Genomic DNA, 11772 nt, shown 5'->3' with positions numbered 1-11772 from the left:
CCAGACTCTGTAAAGCAGGTGTCACTTGTCCTCGGTTTCATTTTCTAATTTGCTCCACAGTTCTTCAAATGTCACTCGTGAATTGAAAGTACACTTTTTAATTTAAATGCCAGGTGTCTGTCCTCTTTTGGGTTTCATATTACTTTTCACTTCTCAAACCTCCTGGTCTGATGTTCTTCTTCATGGCTCTCACCCCAGTCAAGAAGGTGTTCTGACAACTGTGAACATCATGTGATGTTGTTTATAGAAATCTGCATGACGACAGGTACTGAAGTTGTAGGACACTTTGGATCACATGAAGTGACAACAAAATGTGGAAAATGGATTCAGTTTTAAATGTTTCGGGTCTGTAAGGCGACCCCACTTCAGAGGGCGGTGAGAGGTCTCCAGAGGAAGCTGGCTCTTGTCAGTTAGTCCTGGCAAACTGGACCCTTGGTACCGTAGTAAAGTGGAGTGGAAACACGCCTCGGTGGGTCCAACTCGTTCTTGGGGAACAAACAAGCGGGGCTGCGATGGTCGTGAGCGCTGTGGCGGAGCTGTGACGTGTTCGGATCACCAATGCAAATGAGAGATTGACTCCCCCCTTTCTGCCTCGCTCGCTCTCTCTCTCACACGCACACAAGCGAGGCTTAAACCTCCGTCCAGAGAGAACGGAGGAAGAGAGAGGGAGCGATCGAGCTTATATAACGGGAGCTCTGGGAAACACTTGACAGATGAGCGGACCTTCGCGGGAGGAGAAGCCGGCTGAGGTGCGAGGCACAGCGGCCATGACGCGAGCTCGCTCCGCGCTGCGATCCGCGTCCGTCGCCGGAGGTAAGTCGTGTTTTCACACCGCTGTACTCCGTCAATGGTGGCGACACAGTCTTTCTAAGATGGAAGGGGTCTTTAAATAGAGGTTGCGTGTTTACTCTCGCGGTTTATTCATCCCCCCCCCTCCTCCTTCAGCCGCGGACCTGTGAAAGAGCGAACGAGGAGTTGATTTTACGCACATTTTAACGAGAAGTTCCACCTTAACTTGAGCACAGATGCGACTTGATCCTCTTGCAAACTGTTGCTACGGTCCTGGGAAAGGGGAACACCGGACTCCGGTGGGTGCAATGATACAGAACCGAAAGGCCCGAGATGGAAAGTGGGTCTGAAGGGCATGACGGTGTGCGGAGGCGAGATGTATCACCAGGTCGCACTGGCAGTCTCAGAGTGACCGCTTAACAAGGCGCGCTTCACCGGTGCACGCGCTTGTCCCAGGCTTTTCAAACATCCAGGAGCTGCAAGCCACCTCCTCCTGATGGCATTACAGGGCACTTACCTGGTGTTGTTTAGGCTCCACGGGGCTCCTGGCGCCGCTGAAAAAGTGCTCGGAACAAGGTTAAGGAAGCACTGATACGGGATTTTTGAAGCCGTCAATGCAGGCAACTGCAGCCGCCTGAGAAATAAGGGCTTGTCTGAGACAGCGATTGCCTTCTTGAATATTAAACAGTCAAGCATTTCTCAAACACGTTGGAATTTGACTAAACGTTGAAGTTTAAAAACAGAAAAGAAATGAATATCGTCATTTTTAGATGTGGGAAAATTGGATGGATGGAAGGGGGAAGACTGAAGAGTCTGCAGTCAGACGCCACCACCACCCTGTAAAGCCTGAACCCATGAATAATGTGGAAGTCCTTGGGTGTACCGTCATAACTGTTGCCTGTTTTTGAATTTTCTGTGTGAATAATTTCATAGTCAGACCTTGCTGAGGATGCCAGATGTGCTGGAGTAGAACAGCTAGTCGGTATCGTCGATCATAATCCACTATTGAATTGGTTGCAGTGAGGTTCATAAGTTGACTGAAGCTACGTGACCATCCAGACTTAAAACGTTCATAGATCACATCAAAGGACACATACAGTTAACGCCACATTTTGAGCAATTAACATTAAAATATGAAGCGTCTACAACATTTTAGATACATTTTCTCATGTGTTAGACAACCCGCATGCATGTATGCCGACAAGTCGACCGTCAAAATAATCATTAGTTGCAGCCCAAATGACAATAATGATAGTAAAATTCATCACACTAAAATAAACCAAAGAGCAGTAAGAGGAAAACAATGTGGGACTGGCTGGTTTTCCACTACATTTTTGTCCATGCTGGCTCTTGTTGCCACTGGACAGGCTCACTGAAGGACACTGAAATCCACTGACTGCCACCTCAGACACACATCACAAAAGCTCCAATTTTGGGAACAAAGTGGGGACCAAGCGCTGTATTACCATCATGGTTGGGCTCATGGGTTTTATTCAAATGCAAAATAAATGAAGAGATAATTGCTCAGCCTTAATAACAGGACAGTACCAAAGTCACACATTTGTCACCATGCAGCCTGAGCTCCCCATCAATTGCTATCGCAATTGTGTTAGAAAAAATAAAACATTAACCGCAAGACTGATGGGAGTTGTGTGGGTGGGAGTCATTAAACTGTTATCTTGACAGAGCAAGAGTAAAAGAAAGATTAGAGAGACGAGAATATATTTGGGCCTCATATTTTCCAAAATGTGTTCATGGTTATTAAAGCTCCCCAAAAAGAGGTTTGAGGAGTTGGTTTGTGGCGGAATGATCAGATGCTGAAATCAAATAAATTATTCCGAAAAGCCAGTTTTAGCACAAATGAGTTGATGCGTTATAGACCAGAGGAGGAGGTGAAATGGGTTTTTGAAACCTGTGAAAGTGTATGTTATGATGGTCATATTTTATATCATCTCGTGGTGAGATGGCACTTCACTCAGGCATTGTGGGTAATAGCTTCCTCACTGTGAGACAAGTCTAGAGCAGTGGTGTTTGACCTTGCCTCGCTCACAGTTCAGAAAACTATGTCGGATGGGTTTGCATGTAATACTTACTGTTACTGCCAAGAAGAAGAGAAGAGGAAATGTGCTGGGTGAGTGGGTGGGAGATTAAATATCTATTGCTTGCTATTGGATCACTGATGAAAAGTGCACTCTGGTAGTCAAGTATTTGTCACCATTAGTTGACTCATATTCTGCTACAAAGTTGTACATATCTATTCATTGCAGAGATGAGTTGAATATTTAATCAACCACACAATGGTTGTCTCTCTGGCTTTCACACTAGGAACATGATTCACCGACTCGGCCTGGACAAGAGCAGCCTTTACCGTCTTCACACCGCTGCACTCGACACAACAGCAATGTTGAAGTCGAGGTACTCTTTCTAAAGAATGGAAACATTAAAATGATAGCCAAACAACACTATAGTTCCTCAACTTCCTGGTCAGTTATTTTTGCCATCTTGCACTGCCGTTCAGGAAAGAAGTGCCCTGCCGTCCATCTCCTATCCATGGATATAACATGGACTCCTTCCGGCGGGTCGCATGCTTGAGCCGGTCGCCCTGTCTGCTAACCAGCATGACGGCCATCTGGTTGAGTAGGTGACTCTGCTGTCAGACTTCTGCGACCAATTCTTTAAAGAAGGACTGGCGGTGTGGGAAATTCTATCTGGAATATTCATTCGTGCAGCATTTTTCTTTTCTAATAAAGAGTTTATTTTGATACAATCGTCATCTCGACCTAGAATATTCTCTCAGTGTTCAATTATTAACATTGAATTGCTGTTTGCACATGCATGAGAAGTGCAATAAGTTGTCTAAGATCATGTGTGTTAGCGGCAGAGCCTTTGGTGTATACCTGCTTTTATTAGACGTCTAAATCTTAGGGGGCTGACAGCTGGAGGAGCTGCAGCATCCCCTTCATATTACGTGACAGTAGGATTTACTCTGTTTGATTCCCTCTTAAAATTCCCCCGCGGCAACTTTGATCTGGCCGTTATACGTATCTTTTTTTAGATAACAACGCGGTCACCTCGGTGACAGAGAGGAAGCCGCGCATCACAGAACACAACTTCAGGCAGGTTTTCAGTTGAAGACAAATGGCAAGAATGAAAGTCGCAGACACCAGGGGATGAGCTGTGCGATGCTGGGAGACACAAACACAAACCCACGTGTCAACACAGGCGGCGTCTAATCCTCCAGGCGAACCCCTCGCCCACCTATTGTTGTGCTCACCGACAGTGAAATACACTTCCGCTTTAAAATCCGGCTGCTTGTGTTTCTTGTGCTTCAGGTTCCCCTAAGGATCAACATGGACTCAGTGGCCGTGCTGTTGGATATTAAGCCTCCGCTGGTTTGACACATCCATTGTTCCGCCACGGCTGTCGGACCCCATGAAACCTCAGCTTCAAATTAAGTGAAGAAGTAGGCCCCATGCAATGGCCATCTACTTTGAAGAGAGGCAGTAACCGGCGTGGGGATGGTGGTGCCGCTCTACAGGCTGCGCTGCCTGTTGAAGCGGGCTCAGATGCTGCTGCTCTGCATGGGCATCGCCTACCTGATGGCCGGCAGCATCCTGCTCCTGCAGCGCTCGACCGTCAGGGTAGCCCAGCAGAACGCCCCGGCTCTGCCTCCGCTGCAGTCTCTGGCAGCGCCTCCTACTGTCCTGCGGGTCACCAGTCTTGGCGTGAGGGCACGCTCCAGATGGGCCACTGCACAGGCCATGTCCGGAGGGGGAGCCAGGAGCGCTCAGCACTGGCCAGCGTCCCGTAGCCTGGGGGTGCAGCATTTGCACCGCCGCTGGTTTCACAGTCTGCTCCCAGACAATCCAGAACAGGGGGTCTCACACACCAGGACCAGCAGGCATAAAGGTGAGAGACGGCTCACGCTTCATCTTGTAAAAGAAAATCAGAGTTTTGATATGGGTTTTTTATTTCCCAGCGTTAAAATTCAGTTTTGCCTTTCACCCCCAGACACAAAATAAAATGCATCTTTTTTATAAGCAATAGTTAAGCAGCAAACCATGACTCTATATTTTAAACTATAAAGATAAGTAAAACATTTCCATAACTTCACTGCTCTAAGTCTGTGTTTTGTGACTGTATTTCAACATTTAAACCAGACAAATAAATGACTATAGTGAGTCTGAATTTTGGTATTTAATGGAAGGTGGTGCCCCACTTGATGCCACACTTTTTTCTGAAAGATTCTACATAACACAACGCAGGTATTGATCACAAAGTTAGCGTCTAGCGCCAAATGTCCCACATCATAACCAGCAGTTGAACTGTATACCTCAGAATTGATGCAACGGCTCCCGAGCTATTGTCTGCCTCAAACATTCAAATCTCCGTCTCTTGAATTACAACCAGCCTGCAGCTGCTGGTCTCAAGCAGAGAAAAGATGTGCTGTCTGCTACCCTCATTACTTTCTGATTCCACTCCCACACATCTATCTTTTTTCATTTTCATTCTCCTCAGCCCCACCCATCAGCCGCCAGAAGAACTCATCTGGCTTTTCTTTTACTCATGCTGTATGGTCAAACTCCCAAGACGTGAAGGCCACGTTCGGTGCCAGCGTTTGACCGCTGGTGGCCGCTTCGTCTAATTACATCCATTGTGAGGTGTAGGGAGATAAGACGTAGTCAAATACATGTCATTTATAACCAGCTGCGCTATTCAGCTGAAGGACAATGTGCTGTAGCGGTATTCAACACCGTCATTTGCGATGTGACAAAACTTGAAAGATGTCACATCGACGTCTTCCTCTGAAGCATACAGATGATTCCACCGGAATTTTTAGTTTAAATGATAAATTCATGAATCGCCATACCTTTTAAGAAGGTGTTCCAGCACAAGAGGATTCATTATTCAACTGTAAATCTGATTATTAATGACCTGCTGGATAGTTCCATAATGCACTGCAACAGTTGTTTTTATGAAGCCAAAGATTTTAGGAAATGAAACAGTTAAACACATACTTACACATCTCCTCCTGAACACCAGAGGTTGCTGTTTTATGAATGTGTCAGAGGACAGTGACTTTTGATCCTGATTTATATATATATATATATATATATATATATATATATATATATATATATATATCTCCTGGAATTCGTATACGTCCCGGAATTCGAACAAATTGGAGTTGAGATTTTTTTTGCGTCGGATTTCGAACAAAAAAACGCCCCGAAAAAAGACGGAAAAACAACGTGCATGGACCGATCAGCTGACCCACGACACGCTTCATTATTGTGTATAACGCAGCCTCTGTATGCAGACGTGTCCCGTTAGCTACATTTACTGACTGTTTTTTCTTCATATTGAGGTGTAAAACCTTTCCTGTCTCCACACTGGACCGTGGTAGAGTGTCACAGGGGAGGTGCTCGCTCTCCACACCTCCGAGGCTGGAGCGCTCACTCCAGGGTTTGATGTCCTGTTGTGGGCTGGAGCTGGGACAGGGATGAGGCGAGTCTGGGACAGAGCTAAGTGACTTGGTTTATGACTTTGTCACAGCCAAACTGCACAGAAGCGCACATTCAGAGCTGGACACGCACCGGGCACCTCTTCACTTCTGGAGAGACGTCACTCACTCGGCAACCCCTCCCACATGCAGCGGCCACACACATAGAGGAACAGCGCACCTGCAGCAGACGCTCTACATTCACTCCTACAAAAGACTATTTTAAGGCTTGGAACGCATTTCTTTTTCCATTCATTGTAATGGGAAAAATCGACTCAGATTTAGAACAAATCACTTCAATCTCAGTGTGTTAGCGTGACAATGTCACGATTGTTTTTCAGTTTTATTGACTTTTTTTTGTTGTTGTCCACAATTTAAATATGTCATTTCAGATTCCTCAAAAACTGGCATTTTTAAAAAAAAGTAATAAAAAAAGTTGAGAATACTGGCCAGTCCCACTGAGAGGCCAATAATATCGCTGAAGTGTTCATTTCAGTCACCTCAAGTTTGTGAACATTTTAATAGTATTTATAGTGTAGTATAAAAAATTTTAACTATAGAAAAATATATTTTCTTTACTATTGATTATCCTCGCATGGGCCACATATATTGAGAAACACCCGTATTTTAGTGTCCAGGATATTGCTTGACTTCCAGATTAACTGCCATCCATCTGATGCTGCAGACAAATCTGAGCAGCAACGCGTTGACTCAGAATGACTCACCGGCTAAATTATTAAAGAAGGACCAAATACACCAGTCCGTCTTGTGTTTTGATATTTCCATTTTTCCTTTCCCTCCTCCCAAGTGCTGGAGCGGACGTAATTCAGCCTGGTCTGACACAACCGTGCGCTCGCAGCAGGCATCGCTGTGCAGCCGCACACACATAATCATGGCGGAGGAACATCTAGAAACGCGTCATTATACATTTATGTGACATTTACATGTGGCTGCGTCCGATGTTGTAGACGTGCGCCTCTGTTCACTGATCCTCTCAAAAGAGGAGGGCTGGAGCCAGGAATAGTTTCTAGAAAACAACATCAGAAACAAAGATCCCCGGCTTTGAGAAAGGGAGTTTAAGCATATTGTTGGCCTTTTTTTCATAGTGTGCCACGACCTTTTTGTTGAAATGATGAATACAATGGATATTACCTTCAGAGGAACATTGCCTCCTTTAGCTTGTTCTTGGGAACATTTAGCCAGAGCTTTTAAATCCTTTTGTAAAGCGGACTTCATAACCACTATGTAATGTAGATGAATGGTGTTGCAGGCTTTAGGGAGATCAGTATCTGGCGTACTTAAAAATGTAATTTCATTATTACAGCCATATTGTGCCCAGCCACTGAACAGGGGACATTATATAGTGAATAGAAAGCATACGGGAAAATGAATTCAGAAGAGAAATGCTACCTCCACCTGCTAGTAGGCTTCTGAATGACATAGAAACCTGCATCAATGTCTTGACAGAAACAAAAAAATATTGTGTATGTGAGCCAAACCAAGTTAACAAGAAAGTATATGCACATATTTAGCACTTTTAATTGAACTGCATGTTTTCTAAGCCAGTTAGCTTGGAAGTGGCTCTTGTTTACATTGCTGCTGATGTCAGTGCATGTATCTGAATCTATGTAACTGAAGACAACTGAAGACAGTGTTACGCAAAACTAGGGTTGCAACGACCAGTTGACATAATGGACAATAATTCACTATTAAATTTAACCAGTCCTGATGACATTATCATCAGTAATAAGGGTAAAAATGGCTGAGGCTACTTGACCATTGCGACCCAAAACTATGGGACTATTTCACATAGGACACATCAAAGCACACTTTTCACGCCATATTTTGAGTATTTAAAATTAAAATATGAAGTTTCAACACACCATTTAATGCTGCTCGTATGTTTACAACAATTTACAAGAATAATAATTATGCATACTCTAATTTAAAAAATCAAAACGAAAAACACTATAGTCAGCCAAGTTGGCATGTTGGTGAACCTGCAAACGTCTTATGCCGACCAGTATAACTGTAAAGAGTTGGTGACTAGTCGAAGATCAGAACAGTCATTTGTTGCTGCTCTACCCTAAATTAATTTATGGAAACACGTTTTACTGAGAAAAACTATAGTCACTGAGTTTAATCCTCAAAGTAGAAATAACGTAAAACGGGCTTCCTTGCTCCGAATGCTGCCTCCTTGACCCGACCCCGGATCAGCGGCAGAAGAAGGAAGGAAGGAAGGTGTGTATTTCTTCTACTCGGGAGGTATATCTGCAAAGTAGTCTTTTGGAGTTTGTTGTTGGTGAAAATATATATACAGAGCAGAAAAGCTTGTGCTATATGCTCGGTTATTGTGACGAGTCTTGCTGCGAAGCTGTTATGTAAGCTGAATAATTTTTTGTGTGTTTGTGAAAAGAGCTCATAAAATGTTGAATATTCCCTCACGGTTTTGCGTAAAAATGTATGTATGTATGTTTTGAGACATTGTTGACTACGAGTAAAAACCTCAAAATAAATAAATAAAACCTCAAATTAATTTGACTAATAAAGTTAGTTTCTTTTGATCAAAATTTAATATTATCCAAAAAAAAGAAAATAAAACACCACAGAAGAGGTTATTAAAACAGTCCTCTGGTGTTGCCATGTCCATGGAACTGAGGAGGAAATCGTGTGTTGCATCAGCTGCTTCTGTACTGAGAAGTGGGTTTGATAAAGCACTTTGCTTGATCTTATAAACATGTAGTCTTGGTGAATACACCTTTGTCAGCATCTTTTCGTGAGCATCTTTGTAGTCAGCGTCTCTGTAGCTCTTTTTTGTTGCTAGCACGTCTTTAAGGAGTCGGATTTAAAAAGATGGCCTGCCTCTGTCTGGGTTTTTTTCACTCGGTGACTTTGTGAAGTCTTTGTTGGTGGCCCGGTGACTTCATTCTAATGACAAATCTGCGAAAGCCAACACTCCCTGCCAAGGGACGCGTGGCTCTACAGGGAAAAGCAACTTATCATTGGAAGACATTGCTTTATGGAGATTAACAAAATGAAAAACGGCTTTTTAATGAATGAGCTCAGGGGTTGCTGCTTACGCCGTAATACTCAGTTACATGTGCTTTCCTCTGATTTACAATCAAAGTTAAACACCTTCAGGCTCCACGTCGAAAATTGTGTTTCAGCGGAGGCTCTGCAAATCTGCTGAGTGCTTTACCAAAATGTCAGACTGTGTCTTGGAGTGTGTTGTCAAACACAGAGACAATAATCTCTTGCCTCGTGTCTGTCGAATGCGGGATTTGCTGTTCATCATGTAATACTACTCAGAAAATGACAATGTCATTGAGTTTTCCTAGGGTTGCCAAAGCGAAGGTGTTGGGGTTGCATGCTCCTCCTATTCACTATATCAGAGGTGGGCAGTTAAATTTCCTAAAGGGCCACATTATAAACTGTAACTATTGTAAGGGGCCATCATGCCCCATGAAAGGCGGCGATGACTTTGGTACATGACGAAAAAATCGTAAGGAAATGAACCATAAAAGATTAAATGGAAGCAAGGATATTAAGAAGTGTAAATATGGCATGAAACCTATTAAAAAATATATATATATTTTAATAGAAATCAACAAAAATATGCACCAAACATTGAAGATGAAAAGGCAATTTATTTCAAAATATGTTTTTAATTTTCTTTCGACAATTTTTGAGGGAAATACTAATAACGAACAAAAAAAGAAACAAAAATGACTGGCTAAAACGGAACCAGGATTAAAAAATTATGAGTTATAAGTTATATAACTATAAGTTATAAGAGGGCCACAAAGACACAGTCAAGGGGCGGCATATGGCCCCCGGGCCGCACTTTGCCCAGGTCTGCACTATATCATCCACAAGCATCTCTGCTCATGAAGACGCGTCTGTCAGTCTGTCCGTCACCACAGCAAACAATACAAGGCAGAGAGTAGATCCCTTATATAATCCTACTCCTACATGCTCCTGACTTCCTCATACACTGCCACAATTCCTCCCGAGCAACTCTGTCTGAGGCTTTCTCGAGATTCACTAAGACACAGTGACCTTCTCTGTACTTTTCTATCAACATTCTCAGTGCGAACAACGGATCTGTGGGGCTCATTGGCGGTGAGAAACCATACAGCTGCTCACTGATGGTGAACTCTCCTCTTAGCCGGGCCATGTGCGACTTAGTGACTTGATCCCTCTATATTTGCTACATTTCTGAGCATCTCTCTTTCCTCTCTCCATTGTGGCCTTCCAACTCTTCATTCTCTTCAGTGCTGTCCTCACATCCTCCTTGCTAATGCGATGAACTACCTCGGCTCTGTCTGTCTCTATCAGTCTCCCTCTTTTTTTTTCATAGTGGCAGAGATTTACATCAGAATGATTTATGTATTCATAAGTTATACAGTATTTCTAAAACATGAAATTAAGTGAGATCATTTCGTCTAGGTTCATATGGTCAAGTATTTGAATTTTGACCACAGTTTATTTGAACTATTTCAATAAATAAGTCAGTAATGGCACAGAGTTCCATCAGAATGAAGGCAGTCTCAGGTATGTTACTCCTTTGAATGTATTTAAAGCAGGTTTTCAAGCGCAGTTAACAATGTAATAATCACCACTCAATACAAAATCATTTCTGGTTGAGTGGCCCTCGCTGAAAAGGTCCAGAAATATTGGATTTTCTGCAATTTCCTGCCACATGCTGAATTAGTGAACACACATTAATCAGAGACTGTCAAGACCGGCGTCTACTCTACTGTGAATAGCTGTTGGCTTATTATTGTAAAAGCATTAAATCCCATTCTCTTTGAAACCTGTCTTCTCCTTTTCATAGAATGAGACATTTCAGTATGCTGCATTGGTGTAGATGGATGAAGGGGTTGTTATGACGGCTTTCAGCCTCTGTTTATTTTGGATTCTTTTCCAACTATTTGGTCTGAAAATCTGGTGATACATTGATAGATTGTAGTCTGCTGCTGCAAGGTTGAGTCACAGGTGACGTTTGTGATGTACAACCAAACCTGTGGACAAAAAGTGGCAAAAAGGTTTTGGATTGAGAATTAAGACACATTTCCTGCACAAGTTAACGTCACATTTACTCAGAAGAGAAATTGAAATTCAATCCATTTATAGTGTTATTTTTTTTAGAAACAATTCAAATGGATGCAAATTTGAAACACGTTTTCCAAGATTTTTCCCCTTTGGAAAATACTGAATTATAATTTATTCTTCTTGTGTTTGTTTCTTTAGTAGAACTGGGATCAATATTTAATTGATTTCAAAAATTCTGTCAGCTGCTGAATTATGAACAGGATATCAAACCATTTCTGCCACTGGAGAAAGTCATGTACAAATTCAGAAGAATGGCAGAAGAAAGGGCAGGAATTAACTATTAAAAATCTTTTAAAAAATATCGTGCAGCTGCATTGTATTGCTGTTGTCAACCCAGGGTCAATAAAAATCGATAATATAAAGTG

At 42.8% G+C, this 11772-nt stretch overlaps 1 protein-coding gene across 1 annotated transcript in view; it reads left to right on the top strand.

Moving 5' to 3' along the window:
* The first annotated feature begins 611 nt into the window (after positions 1-611).
* wscd1b (WSC domain containing 1b) overlaps positions 612-11772 on the top strand; it is a 31921-nt gene continuing 20760 nt past the window's right edge. Inside the window, exons 1-2 of the mRNA XM_053847326.1 lie at positions 612-813; positions 4122-4698. Of these exons, the coding sequence (XP_053703301.1) occupies positions 4308-4698 (391 nt within the window). The 5' untranslated portion in view covers positions 612-813; positions 4122-4307. The remainder of the gene's footprint in view (positions 814-4121; positions 4699-11772) is intronic.

This window comes from Synchiropus splendidus, chromosome 17 (assembly GCF_027744825.2).
Source record: "Synchiropus splendidus isolate RoL2022-P1 chromosome 17, RoL_Sspl_1.0, whole genome shotgun sequence".
NCBI classification, from domain to species: Eukaryota; Metazoa; Chordata; class Actinopteri; order Syngnathiformes; family Callionymidae; genus Synchiropus; species Synchiropus splendidus.
This window is presented reverse-complemented; position numbering and strand designations above follow the sequence as displayed.